The 15506-nt window shown below is 40.3% G+C and overlaps 1 protein-coding gene across 5 annotated transcripts in view; it reads right to left on the reverse strand.

Moving 5' to 3' along the window:
* Window positions 1-14791, reverse strand: part of LOC149162863 (putative cinnamyl alcohol dehydrogenase 1) — a 378702-nt gene extending 363911 nt beyond the window's left edge. The window contains exons 1-2 of one of the 5 annotated variants that reach the window (XM_089437415.1): window positions 14638-14790; window positions 14252-14343 (exon numbers count right to left, since the gene is read on the reverse strand). In XM_089437415.1, the coding sequence (XP_089293541.1) occupies window positions 14252-14253 (2 nt within the window). In that variant the 5' untranslated portion in view covers window positions 14254-14343; window positions 14638-14790. The other 4 variants (XM_089437418.1, XM_089437416.1, XM_089437419.1 and 1 more) reach the window with 4 other exon arrangements.
* Window positions 14792-15506: the final 715 nt, after the last annotated feature.

Genomic DNA, 15506 nt, shown 5'->3' on the forward strand with positions numbered 1-15506 from the left:
TCCGGTTCAAGCCAGCCGGTTTTTAAAACTATGCATTCAACATGTCCTACTTGGACATCTTAGACGAGTAATTTTGAGCTCTTTGTGAGCTTGGACTTAGGACTTCCCTTTACCCTTAAATCATTATTGGAGTTTCACTTTCAAATGTGAGTGAGTTGAAAGAGTGAGGTCAACTGTTACGAACAAAGTCCTTATACTCAAAGGAATGCTCTGATACTAATGTTATGGACAAAGTTCGTAAATGCTCTAATACCAATGTAACGAACAAAGTTCGTTTACTCAAAGGAATGCTCTAATACCATTGTTACAAACAAAATTTGTATACGCAGCAAAACACTGAGAATATCTAGTATATAAAAATATCCATCATAGGATAAATAAATATATATAAATATTTGAATGCAGAAAATATATGAGATGATTACAAATGAGGGTGAGGGCCTGCTTATATACCTAGGTAGGTACCCCTTCACAAACGGTCATGTCCTTAGAGACATGCCTATTTAGTACTAATTACTAATTAATTAATCATTATTTATGACTATTACTATTTATATTATTTGTATTGTTTTTATATATATATCATATTCATAACATTACCTTCCTCTTCAAAAATCTTTGTCCTCAAAGCTTATTGCTGACAAGGCATGTCATCTGCTTCTTTGTCTTTTAATCTTGTCGTATCTTTCGGAGCTCTTCGAGCTGTCATCTTCGTTCATACAAGATGATAAGATCCTTTGAGTGATAAAAAATAATCAAAATGAGAAGGGATTTGACCACCCTAAATCAATCTTCTACAGAATCTTTTGATTATTAGAAGCTTGTAAAGAATTGTTATCGTAAGACTGGATGGTGCAGGCACCAGTACTCTTTGGAACATAAGTCTGTTGTCTCTGTTCTGAGTGATACAGATTCGTAGATTGATTGAGATGTTTGTTCTTGTGGTTCGGATGTAGATAAGGAGTTATTTTGGTTTGTCTTTCCTTTGCCATGTGTGTGGCAATATTTTGATTTATTTCAAGTTCTGATGTGATTGAGTTGGTTACAAAATCTTCACTTGGAATTTTCTTCATCTGAACTGCAACATCTGAGTGTGTTTTTTCTTCAACTGGCTTGCCTTCTTCTTGAGTTGAGATATTCACTAGATCAGTTTTCGTTCCTTTCTCTTCAACTTGAATTTCTACATTTGAAGATTTATGTGCTTTCTGTGAAAATTTCTGAATCTAACAAACCATAAATCCTACTGCAGAAAACTGATTTACATCACCTACTTGTATTCTTCATTTAACAAGTTATTTTCAGAAATGTTCAGAAAAATATTAATGTAAATACATTGCAGCCTACACCACTATACAGATCAAGAACTGAAAAACAAATGAGACAATCATGCAAAGGACACACTTATTTTTGGACTAAACGTCCCCAGAAAAACCCAATGCGGGAAAACCAGTGCAACAACTCTGAGGGTTTTCTATTATTAAGTAGAAGTTCTAAATACAAATGTTGGTTGCCCTCCCGACAAACCAGTGACAGAGAAATACAATGGCGAAGAACCTGAGAGAGTTTTATCTCACTTCACCCAGCAGAATCTAGCTTATCCAGCAGCAAAACTAGCTGGCCCCGGCTACCACTGCGTTGCCCCTTCGCAATAACTGTGTGGAGCTCTCTAAGGCTCTGCGTCAACAGTTTTGCCCACTGCGTTAGCTTTCCCGGTTGTTCCAACAGTTTCCGACAGCTCCCCGGCTTTCTGCGTGGAAGGCAGCTCTTTGTCTGCGCTGGCCCTCTTGGCTTTGCGTCAAGGCTACATGGACCCAGACTAGCCCAGCGTCAGCTCTCCCGGCTAGTGTGTTGCCTCCACAAGCTTCTCTCCACCTCTCTGTCAATATTCCCGAACTATCACTGCCCCTCAACTGCAAGATCTCCCCAATCGATTTCCTTCCTGAGAATTTCTCACCTCAGAAAATCGATTTCCTCAATCTCTCTGTGTGTTTTCTCCAACTAACCCCAAGCCTCCATTTATACTTTTCCTGTTGAGAATTCAACGGTCGAGATTAAGTCTCTAATCAATGGCTAAGATTAAATTAGACTTGATTCTCTTCTCTTAGAAGCTTCTCACCCATATTTTCATTAATACCCATTAATATTTTAATTTTCCTAAGTTTATACTTAGGAACGCCATTAAAAATATTAATTATTTTAATAATATACAATCCTGGCGGAATTTCACTAAACAATTTCTGGGTCTTGGAGATCTCACGTGTTCTAGCCCTCCACAAAATTTCGAAGCTAGAGCACATCCGATGCTACCCAAAAAATCAACACCCACTCTTAGCGAAGAATGTGCACTAGCAATATTTCCCAGCAAAAGTATCACACTAATCCACGGCATCGATCCTCTGCATTGTTGATGCTCGACCTACTACCCTTCATCCACTGCATTGCTGCAACTTGTACTGTTGCCCATGACACTGCCACTGTCACTACTACATCTGTACTGCAGCTCCCTCTCAATATGTTGCATCATGCTGCCCATAGCACTGCCACTGCAACTCAGTTGCTGATAAGTAAGTAGCTGAAAAAGTCACCGAAAAGCTGACATGCTGGTCAGTCTAGATACCCCGTGATGCTGAAGCTACCTCTGTCGCTAATATGCGCTAACCCTTTGATGCTACTGCGTTGTTGTTGTATCTACTTTGTGTCTCTCGCACTGCTCAACACTCTATTGCGCTGCTTCAAACTTTGGCACTCTAGCTCTGCCACTGTCACTCCATCATCTCTCGCACCAACTGACTCCCGTCATTCTACTACTGTCATTAAGGGCTCCCGTAGCCATATGCAATCCAAGATTTTAGGCACCTCAAAGATCCTGCCCCTCTCATGCAGTCCTCTAGACTACAGCTCAATATCGCCCCACCTCTTCTCTAGAGGTGCATGAGCACTCATGGCGCAATCCTCATCATCGTCCTCTTTGTCAACTTTCATTGGAGCAACCTTTGAGTCAGACTTCTCTTCTTTGCCCTTCTTCCAAGGGCACTGCGTGGCGAAATGACCCATTTCTCCACATCTAAAGCATCTGACTTAGATATGTCTTTCTTTTTCCTCTTCTGTTGCCCTTACTGTCCCGCTGATGCGAGCGCTGCATCCTCCTCTTCCTCCTTAGCTTTGATCCCTTTGTTGCTGCTTCTCGCCTTGGTCAATTGTCTGATCTCTTCCTATCAAAGAGCTACCCACATCTCCTCCTAACTGGGGAGAGAAGCCCTGCCCAAGGTGCTCTGGACAAAGGTTTCTCAGTCTTCAGTGATTGCATTCAAGGCAGTCCTAACCATGAATTCAATATCTGGTGTAGACCCTAAGTAAGTTAGCTGGTATCGGATCCCTTGCAGCCTGAGAAGGAAGGGATTGATTTCTTTTCCCTTCTGCATCTGAAACTATCTCAGCTGACTCTCAAGCAACATCTTCCGCTGAACGAAAGTTCCTCGTACAAAGTGGTCAAGGTCTCCCACATTTCCCTTATTATGTCCTTCTCAGCAATATGTGGGATCACATGATCCTTGACCCCCTCTAAGATCATGCACTTCACTTTAGCCTGAGCCTCCTCGTACTTCTTTAGAGGATCAGCATCAACTAGAACAACAACCGTCTTCAAGGAATAATCCTTGATGCAATTTTTGTCCAAAATTGTCAGGATCCTGGCCTTCCAGATGACAAAGTTGGATGCTCCATCCAACTTGTCCTGATCCCTCAGTCCATTAACTGCCATCTCTGCTCAAATGAGTATCGAACTAGTTCTTCTTCTCCCTCTTTCGTTGCTTCCCCAGCAAAACTCGGATCTGGATTTCTTTGGCGATAGAAATTCGATTTCCTTCACGGAAATCCTTCTACCAACAATTGTTGAACCACCCCTCTCTGATCTCTCTTTGCTGCTGCACAGCACTAGATTTAGATTTCTTGGCAAGAAATCTTCTAAGGAACTGATTCCCTCTACTTTGTTTCTGCCCCACTAGGTATTGTTCTGCACCAACAAAATCAACACCCCACCAGCAACTCTAGATGAAATTTGCGTTGCACATCTAGCCCCGGCAATTGGAAAACCGAGACTCAACAGTCTCTGCGTTGGCCCAACAATCACTGCGCTGCCCTCTGGAGCAACAACATTACACTAACAGGCTGACGCGGGCTCTATGTGAACCTCCCTTGGTGACTACGTCACCCCTCCTCTGCTCTCTCGGCCAGAAACTGCGCTCACTCAGGACAGCTGCCTTCGCACATAGATTTTCTTTTGTTCTTTCGCCGGTGGCTTCAGTCCTCCTTGATCTGCAATCGCTCCGATACCATGTGAAAATTTTTGAATCTAACAAACCAGAAATCCTACTCCAAAAAATTGATTTATATCACCTACTTGTATTCTTTATTTAACAAGTTATTTTCAAAAACTCAGAAAATATTAATGTAAATACATTGCAGCCTACACCACTATACAGATCAAGAACTAAAAAACAAATGAGACAATCATGCAAAGGAGACACTTATTTTTGGACTAAATGTTCCCGGAAAAACCCAATGCAGGAAAATCGCTGCAGCAGCTCTGAGGGTTTTCTATTATTAAGCAGATGTTCTGCATATAAATGTCGGTTGCCCTCCCGGCAAACCAGTGAAGAGAAATACAATGGCGGAGAACCTGAGTGAGTTTTACCTCACTTCATCCAACAGAATCTGGCTTATCCGACAGCAAAACTGGCGGGGCCCGGCTACAAATGCGTTGCCTCTTCGCAATAACTGCATGGAGCTCTCTAAGGCTCTACATCACCGCTTCTTCCCACTGCATTAGCTTTCCCAGTTGTTCGGCAGCTCCCCAGTTTTCTGCGTGGAAGGCAGCTCTTCCTCTACGCTGGCCCTCCTGGCTCTGCGTCAAGGTTGCGTGGGCCCAGACTGGCCCAGCGTCAATTCTCTCGGCTACTGAGCTGCCTCCACAAATTCTCTCCGCCTCTCTGTCTATATTCCCAAACTATCATTGCCCCTTAGCTGCAAGATCTCCTCAATCAATTTTCTTCTTGAGAAGTTCTCACCTCAAAAAATCGCTTTCTTCAATCTCTCTGTGTGTCTTCTCCAACTGACCCCAAGCCTCCATTTATACTTTTCCTATTGAGAATTCAACGGCCGAGATTAAGTCTCTAATCAACGGCTAAGATTAAATTAAACTTGATCCTCGTCTCTTAGAAGCTTCTCACCCATATTTTCATTAATACCCATTAATATTTTAATTTTCCTTAGTTTAGACTTAGGAACCCCATTAAAAATAATAATTATCTTAATAAAATAAAATTCGAGTGGAATTTCACCAAACGATTTCTAGGACTTGGAGATTTCATGTGTTCTAGCCCCTCCACAAAATTTCGAAGCTAGAGTGCATCCAATGCTACCCAAAAAAATCAACACTTTCTTCTTAGTAAAGTGTTGTACACTGTTTTCCAACGACTCATTGTCCTTCTTAAGCTTCTTAAGTTGCATTAGTAATTTTTCATTGGTCTTTAAGCCGAGAGACTTCTTCATTCTTGTCAGAGGTAATTTTGTCAACTTCCCTTTGAATGTTTTGTATTGTTCATTTACTTTCTTGAAAAAATACTTTTGAGATATCTTACATGTCTTCTAGTGTTACTAAATTTATATTCAATAGAATGTCTTGCAGTGTTATTTTTTTCTTCCTGTAGGAAAATGTCAAAACTTATTTTTCGTATTTAAGATAAAAGACCCTCGTGATTCCATCTAGGGTGAACCTTGAATAATGTCACTTTGATGGCTCCACAGGGATCGAACTTAGTATTGTGATATAAAAGTATATTCCCAATGTTTAGTTGTAAATCAGTTATGGCATATTATCTTTTATTCCAGCAGTCTAATTTTTCGATAACATTTGACTCGAGAATCACCAATTGGTTAGCAAGGTTAGGGTTTACAAAATTTTCTTCTTCGGTGGGAGAGATAGAAATAGTAATATATTTTCCTGCAAGAGTCCCCTTAATTCTAAATAGCATGGGAACATAAGTTAATGAGGTTTCTGGAAATCTTCCTTCCTTTATTTCCTGAATCGAATATAATTGAAACGAATTTTGTTGAAACAGGAGGACACGCCTTGTCAGCAATAAGCTTTGAGGACAAAGCTTTTTGAAGAGGAAGACAATATTATAAATAATATATATATATAATACAAATGATATAAATAATAATAATAATGAATAATGATTAATTAACTAATAATTAATAGTGAAGAGGCATGTCTCTAAGGACATGACCGTTTGTGAAAGGGTACCTGCCTAGGTATATAAACAGGCCCTCACCCTCATTTGTAAACATCTCATATATTTTATACATCTCTTACATAAATATATTATTGTCCTATTATGGATATTTACATATACCAAATCTTCTAATTATTCTGTTGTGTATACGAACTTTGTTCATTACATCAACATAATCTTAGCTCCTTCACCCTTACAAAATGGTTAGGCTTAAGTTGACATAAGGATTCTCGTCAAGCTACGGTAGCTTACATTTTCATTGGTCTGAAGCTATGTCACAGTGTTTGTCAAACTTGAACCTTGAGGTCAAAAAAGTGATGAACCTCAAAAAGAATTTAAAATTCATTCAAGTTTGTGAATGCCAAAGCCAAGCCTCAAGACTGAACTTGAATGAATTTGAATATATTCAAATTCAAACCTCAGAATGAATTTTAAGGCAAATTCAAAACATTTTTTAAAGGTTCGGTGTAAATGTTTAAGGTTTAATTATTTTGAGGTAAAAATCAGGCTGCGATATTCCCACTGCACCACACACAGTCTTAGATTCTTACCGTGCTACACCTCAAACCCAACTCTACTGGTTTTCAACTTTTCACATTACATGCACTCAAACCCTCTTGATTATTTCTTACCACCAGTAATCACCAAGCCGCATCCCCTCTCCAACTTGAAACCTTGAAGCCTCGTATCACTGTGTGGTTGTGCCATCTTTAGCTCGAGCTTGGAACTTTGCTCGTGTTACTCCTCACAAGTCAACTAATTTCTTATTATTCCACACTTTTTTCCCCTAAAAAAATTCATGCTTTCTAAATTGAAAGTGCATATCAAAGGCAGATTGACCACATCATTTTTTTAAAAGGAGGACATGGGGTGGGCTTTGATCCACTTATCTATGCCCCAGTTACAAGAACATTTTCAATAAAGTATCTTTGGGTGCAACCATTATATATATATATATATAGTGAGAGAGAGAGCACGTGCGCCAAACCTAATGGCACACTGTTAAAATTGGCAACTAGGGCCAAATTCCACTTTGGGCAGCTCCTTTGAAGACGATAACTATGGCATTAGATTCCTCTCTTTGAGAGGACCAAAATCGATCTAAATATCATTAAATTTGGATAAGTAGAAGTGAGTTTTTGAATTTATTCTCTAACATGAAAATTACCAAGGTCGGCCTTATCTCTATGTCGGCTCAACATGTCCAATAGACGTGTCCCTTGACCCCTACCGAATTGTATAAATAAGGGTGCCTCCACCCTCAATTTGGCACATCCAATCTCTCTCTATTTTCTCTTAATTGGTCGCAGCAGAGGAAGTTCTCCAGCATGGATATCAAGGGCAGATCTAGGGTTGTTTGGGTTAGTTTGAAGACTGCTCAGCTACAAGAGGACAACCCAATTTATATAGTCTGAGGCTATTTTTGGGCAGATTAGTATGGGTTTAGTATCTCTTGAAGGTCCTAAAGGGCAGCAAAAGGAAGCCGCTTTCTCTAAGTAGACTTGGGCACGTTTTTAGCTTGGTTTGAAGCAGTTCAACCCTGTTTCATGAAGCCGCAACCCTAGAAGAAACTACAAGTAAGTTGCAGACCTTATCTGGCACAGATTAGGGTGTCGTGAGGTGATTTCGGGGCTCGAAATTAGCCCTAGAAAACAGCGAGTTGGCTCTGAGGCAGAGGAAGCCTAACCGCAATTGTTAGGAGACCGTTTGGAGAAGATTAAGTAAGATAATGTGGAATACTAGCAACCCTAATCAGATCATACTTCTACAACAGTTTAATACCTGGGAAAACTTGTCTCCTTCAGGACTACATTTTGGGTTATCTATTTATCTGCTATTTGGCAAGTCTACTTTGGCTTATTGTACTCTCTCTCTACTGAGCACTTGATATTTATAATAAGAAGATTGATCAAGGGTTTCCCCATATTAGGGTTTTTCCCTGGATTGAGCCAATTTTGTGTTCTCTTGTCTTGGCTTGCTCTCTGCATTTGTAGTTTACGTTCTTTCTTCAGTTAGTATGATGATCTATGTGATTGCAAAAGAAAGAATTATAAATATAAATTGGGCTATCATGGTAATTGATCTAAGCAAAGAACATGTTAACTCAAAATTAACACAAACATTATAGAAACTCAAATTGAACCTAATTGTTACTGAACCTGAACTCAAACCCAAACCATTTGACATAGGTCTGAAGTGTGTGGCAAGGCTACTAAGGTGACAATCGGTAGCTTGCATGTTGTTCCTCTAGGCTCTACTATAGAGGTCGGTACCTTTCCTCATAGGGTAAAGGTAGCTTGCGTGTTTGTGATGTTCCTTTTTCTGGTGTTCCTTATGGCATGGTTAGGATGGACATTCAGAGTTGGGTGCAGACAGGTCACAGGTGCAGGAATCCAACTTGTGACTAGCCAATTCTGTGACTGCTAATGAAGGGATTGAAGTTGGTCTTCAGGTGACTAGCCAATTTTGTGACTGCTAATGAAGGGATTGAAGTTGACCCATATTAATTGCTTGATTATATGTTGCCTAGTCACGTGAAGAACAAATTCTTTTTTGAATAGAGGGCGAACTGATCACTTGCAGGAGATCTAGGTTCATGATATGTTGCTTGTACTTTCTCGGAAATTATTTTTGTTGTTTGTTAATCTACTCTCAAGGTGTCCAACGAGTTATTTGCTTACTTAGACATTAGTGAATGAGTGTATTAGCGGTGTTTCTTAGGGTTGTCATTGCATTTAGGAGTCTTGTTGTTGTTAACATGTTAAGATTTGTATGCTGAGCCAGGGAGTGAGTTGTTGGTAGCTAAGGGTTTATTTTGCTTAGACCATATCTTGTTGACATATTGGACTGAGTTATTTTGATAATCATGTTGTTGATGAACAATTACTATTTGTATGGTTGTATGCCCTTGAGGTAATGTTGCTATGTGTTGTTGATATATTGCGTTGAGGTATATGTGAGAGGTTTGGTCATTATTTCTATTGTCAGGTCTTGTCAGCTTAATGTACTTGACTTCATTGGACTAAACCATGGATGAAATCTTCAAAAAAGCCCTTAATAAGATAGTAGCAACAATCAACAGATCCCTTTCCAAGGGGATACTTTCTATGCTACAACAAAAGCAACCACAAGAAGAACATGAATTGGGACCCAAAATTTATGCACTTGGAACAGATTTGAGATGCATGGGGGTTACAACAAAAGCCCTTCTCAAACTAGAAGAACTTTCTTGACTCCTCTCCAAGGTGCATCAGTCAGATGGGAAGAGCTTGATTTGGGCTCTAAAACCAGCCATGCTTGCTCTCATACAACACAAATTTTTGGAGCATCCTTGTTTAGGGGTCAAACTCCCAGTTGTCTCTTGTCTTAGTAGTATCATGATGCTGACCGCACCCATACCTCCTTACACTGATAAAATTATGAGTAGAATCTTCAGACTGATAGTGGAGACATTTCAGGATCTGCATAACAGTGAGGGTCCTACCTTTGGATAGAGGTTGGAGATTCTAGAAGTCATGGCCTTGGTTAAATCTTATGACCTCATGTTTGAGCTAGAGTGTGATGATTTGATCTTGCAGATGTTCCAATGCTTTTTCAGCAATAGGAAACGTCATCCTGATACAGTCATATCACACATGCAGTCTATTTTGTCCTCATGTATGGGAGGCCAGGATGCCATTTGCAGGAAGTTGCAATCTAAGTTGTTGGCCATTTGGAGGGAGGAACAGTTGGTTTCACCTGTTTCTTATGACTAGCCGTAAGGTTAGTTGAGCAGAACATTGGATTGTTCAGGAGACGGTTGACCCAGGAGGAGTTGCAGTGGATTTATGGTGACCAACCATGTAGTAGGAATGAGTTGAGGAGGAAGGGTCTTTGCTTCATCTATAAGGAACCTTGGGGACCTGACCACTCATGTTTGAGTGATGCGGAGGAGATGACAGGGGTAGATCAGGAGGAGATTTCTTCTGACCTTCAATATGAGGATTCTTCTTCTATGGTTGAGTCCATGGGTTCTTATGAGGGTACCTCTGAGGAGCATGAGCAGTCATGGGAAGTTGATGATAGCAGCCCGGATATGCATCCATGTGTGATGGAGGAGTATGATGAGCAGCAGATTGTCCTGAGGATAGACTTGCCAGATGAGGGACTGACCACTCAACATGGAGAGCACATAGAGGAGCATGGGTCAGTTGAGGAGGTTGATGTGCACAGTGTGCATGATGAGCCGTTTGTAGAGAGCCAGTTGGGAGTTCATGTTGAGCCCATGATGGAGGAGGATGAGCAACCAATCATTGATGAGGAGCAGACGAATGTACAAACAGCCAGTAGGGTGGCGGTCTCTACGGACACTTGTCATCAGGAGGTGCTGGAACTTGACAGGATAGATTTGCAGGAGGTTTGTAGACTGAAGGAGCATGGAGTTTTCAGTCAGATGAGGGAGAATCCTTTTGATATGATGGTGCATTCATCTTTGGGCCTACCCGCTGATGAGGTGCGGGTAGATGCACTGGCAGATGGCCGAGTTGTAGTACTTTCAGGGAACACCCCTCTCCAGGAGTACATAGACAGGGCTTGCAGCATAACTTGCCCACTTTTGCCCATCATAGAGAGAGGGGCAGGATTTCTTGGACAGATTTTGTTTGGCCGAGCAGAGCATCAAGAGTTTGTTGATTTCTGGTAGCATCGGATGTGCTCTAAGTCTCAAATTTTGCAAAGAGGCTTAGGCACATGTTTTCCAAAGAACCCAAAAACAGTTGTATTAAAATAATTAATTATTTTTAAAGGGACCCTAAGTCTAAACTTAGGAAAATAAAATAATTAAAGGGTATTAATATAAACTGTGGTTGTAACTTTTAGAAGAAAACGAGGATCAAGCATAAATGATCTTAGCCATTAATTAGCCTAATCTGGGCCGTTGAATGTCAATGAGGAGATTACTGAAGGAGGCTTGAGGGTCACTTGGAAAGACACACAGAGAGTTCAAAAGTTCGATTTTCTGAAGCAGAGCAGAGGAGCTGCCGGGAGAATTTCGATAGTGAGCTGTTGCAGTGAGGGGCAGGGATAGTTGGGTTGGAGTATCTTCTCCAGAGCCCAAGATACGCAGCAGAGAGGCAGAGAGACACCAAGAGGAGGCAGCGCAGACCCAGGAGGGGTTGACGCTGGGCTAGAAGGGCCCACGTAGAGCTTGACGTTGAGCCAGGAGGGCTCACGCAAAAGTTGTGCAGTCTTCAGCGCAGAAGTCTAAGTTTGCTGGGGGAGTTGACATTTCTGAGCCGGGAGGGCTGGAAACTGCTTTTGAGGCTAACGCAGGGCCATCGTAGAGATAGTCGGGGACAGTTGGTTCAGCTGCCAGAACAACCGGGAAATGTCGGGTAGAGTGAGGTAATCTCACTAAGTTTTTTCTACCAGTTTATTTCTCTGTAACTGGATTACCAAAAGGGCATCACGAGTTGTATTCAGAAACTACTGCATAATAATATAAAATCCTCAGAGCTGCTGCACCAGTTTTCCCACATTGGGTTTTTCCAAGGACATTTGTCCAAAAATACGGTGTCACTTGTGCGGATTTTTCTCTATTGTTTTGTTCTTGTTTTGGGCAAATTAATTAGTTAAGTGAACGTTGCACTTGTATTAGCTTCGATATTTGTTGTAGGAAGCAGTGAATAATTTGTTTGAGTAATTAACAAATAGGAGAAGTTTAATCAGTTGCTGCAATAGTAGATTCGAGTGGGATTCTCGAATTTTCACAGAGTTGAGCAAGGACCAGTATCAGCCTAGTAGACTTATTCCTTGCACAGGTGTCCATACATTAGATTGGCGGGAGATCATGAGTTGGTATCCTTTTGATGGAGTATCACCCTTAGTCTGGGGCACAGTACAGCAGGAGCCCTTAGATGAAAGGGTTACTACAATGTTTCAATGGGCAGTGGGATGTGGACCGACAACTCATCAGCATTTCAGTAGCACTAGCCCAGCATCAACAAAGAGGGGTTGACCTCGGCCTATGCGAGACGTTGGATTGGAGAGAGGTGATGAGTTGGTATTCAGTTGAGGGAGCAACAGCCATAGCTGGAGACAGAGCACAACTAGAGCCATGGGATAGGGGTGTTGATGAGTGGCCATGGTGGCACTGGGATCCGGGAGGATCTATTGATGGCAGGTCGAGTCAGAGTTTAGTTTGGGATCCAGGCATTGAGGGATCTGTTCTTGGTTGGGTGGCATGGAGGTATGGTATCACCCAGTGGTTTGTATGGGATCCAGGTATTGATTCTCAACTACACGAGACTGCAAGATTTGTTGACAGATATGGATTGCTTGAGGGAAAGCAATCTTGGGGTGAAGGATTTGTGATGTTCCTTTTTCCGGTGTTCTTTATGGCATGGTTAGGATGGACTTTCAGAGTTGGGGGCAAACAGGTCACAGGTGCAGGTTGGCATCATCGGTGGGCCCAGGGGCTTTTGGAGGGGTTTTGAGGAGTTTTTATGAGGTTTGATGGCATTCGCTTGGTATATTCCATCATCTGCACAGTTTGCCTTTTGTTCTGTTGCATTCTGACAACTTTCAAAAAAAATTATTAATGGGGATGACTCAATTAATTACACTTAAGGTGGCATTTTGGGAGGAAGACTTGGTAGAACACCTTAGTGTAATGAGGAGATCTATAGGATGGGATAATTAAAAGTGATTTTCAACAACCTGAGGAGACATGGTGGCCAATTTACCATTTTCCCAAATTAAAAAGAATACTTTAATTAAGGGAAATGTGCTCAATGATTAAAATAATAATAAAATAGGAGCTTCTAGAGGGGTCCATCATATCTATAAAAAAAAGGAGGAGGCCATTAGAAGACATCTTGGATTTGATATTTCTTCTTGTATGAGAGGTTGGGAACTCGGTTCTCTACTTCCTTGGTAGCCTCAGGACGGAAACCCTCGGGTGATTTAGTGAGATTGGGCGAGCACCCATCTATCCTTGGTGAATTCATCCAAAATTCACAGGAGAGCTTAGCAATGACAGTTCAGTTCAGTTTTGGAGGTCGGTGCAGTGCAGCAGATTATCTTCGAGGCTAGCATTTATCTCATCTATTTTGATTGTATATGCATGTAACCCCAATTTATCCATTATAATAAAAGCTGAGAATTTTCTTGTTCATTGTGTCATTGGATCGCACTGCTTTGTTTTTTTATTTTAAATGGCAATCTTCTGTTAAATGAATGATAATTTAATGATAAAATTTATGTTGAGTTCGATTTCTGCAAATTTAGCAAAATATCCCGTTTGGGACATTACAATGTTGTTCCTCTAGGCTCTACTATAGAGGTTGGTACTTTTCCTACTAGGATAAAGTTTGAGAGATAAGAGAGCCTACAATAAAACTAGATAATGAATATCCAAACATTTAATTGACTCTTCTTGTCCTCAGACTTGGAGGAAACTGAACGCATTATATCTTTCTCAATTTGGCATTCAAAGGTTCCTTCACTTTTCAACTCGATTAAATTCTATGAACAATATAAATTATTTAATGCAAGAGCATCCCTGCCGAGTTTGAGCTAGAGAACCTCAAAGCTCACAATGTAAATCCATGCTTATTTGGCAACCATAGTTGCATCATAGCTTGGGAAACCCACACTACTTTCTTGAGAATTTTCTATCATCACAGTACGTCCGCTTACAAATTCACTCATAATCACGGCTCAACTTGTTTTAATAATACAATGAAAGAAAAAACATCAAACAAGGATTCCGGACATGGGTTAGGCAACGGTTTATGCATTATTGGCCCTATTACCATTCTGCTCCACACATTCCCAACAACGTATAAATGCAGGGGTATCAAGATGACTTATACTGACCTTATCATTATGTCTTTGTACTGCATAAACAGAATACAGAATATGTCATAACAGCTTGTAATCTCAGTAAGACGCCCTAACCTGATCAAAAACCTTACATCTTTGACCGTAGCTTGTAGACAACATCAAAACCTCATAATAAAACACTTGATGCTGAAATTGCAAGATGCCACTGCAACTTCCAATATATCTGAAAGTAATCCTCGCATAACAAAACAAAACAAAACAAAATATTGCATTCACTGCTTTTTTATTTATGGTATATATTTCACAAAGCCTGAGATACGGTCTGTTCTAACTCATACAACACCCAGAAAACCATGTTCACTTTTCAAATATTAAAGCATCCTGGCATGCGTGTTATCATTATTTCTTCCTTAACTGATAGTTCACTACAACGCCTAAATGCAGGTCACAAGGCATATGCAATATATGAGTGAGAGAAAATGTACTCTGTACGGGGTGGAACGGCAGGAAGGCTCACCTACTCTCGGAGTTTGCAGATCCCTGTTGCACCTTTGACTTTATGGACTATCCGAAAAGCTGCTCTCAGTTCGATGTTTGCAAATCTGACAGGGTCGATCCAATACCCTGTTAAAGTTATAAATGAAATGACATTAAATTAAATTTTAACGTCCACCAGACTTGGACGGGACGGATGTTTGACTTGGTTTTCCGGTAGTTTTTTTTAATTTATATTGAAAGGGTGAAGTCATTGGTGACGATTTTTGTTTCATAGGATGAAGTCATTGCTGACGGTTTGATGGCGATGAGTTTATATACTTTTAAGAATGGTAGGAATGGTTTGGATGGTCAAAAATAATAGGAATTCAAATTCAAAAAAAATTGCAGTCGCAGTGTTTAAATCTTGTTTTTGATGGTGGAAATGGATTCAGCACCATCAAAAACTTCTAAAAACCTCAAAATATTGAAATTTGACAGCTATAACTTGGATTTAGAAGAATTCCTACACGATTTTATTAAAATATGACCGGAATTTCCATGATTTTTAGGGCAAAAGAGCAGTCTAGTTAGACTACAACTACTCTTAAAGCATATATATATATTTTAACATGTTAATTAAAAATGGTAAGTAACGATTTTATTTTTTTATTATTAATTATATTGATAGGTAGATATATTGAAATTGAAGGGTAGAGATAATATTTGATTTTCGTGTTTTATTTTAATACTCATTTTTCAATGTTAAATTCATGTAGGAATTAACAACCTCATTTCAAATGGTACAAGGGGAGTAGAATAGATGTTGACGGGATATTCTATTAAGACACTTCGTGGTGAAAAGGTTATTGGTTTGAAACTTTGCGCGAAAAAATCTAGTGATGTTAAAAG

This window comes from Pinus tabuliformis, chromosome 5_2, assembly GCF_031772625.1.
Source record: "Pinus tabuliformis cultivar Carrire ecotype Pingquan chromosome 5_2, CPIR1, whole genome shotgun sequence".
NCBI lineage: Eukaryota > Viridiplantae > Streptophyta > Pinopsida > Pinales > Pinaceae > Pinus > Pinus tabuliformis.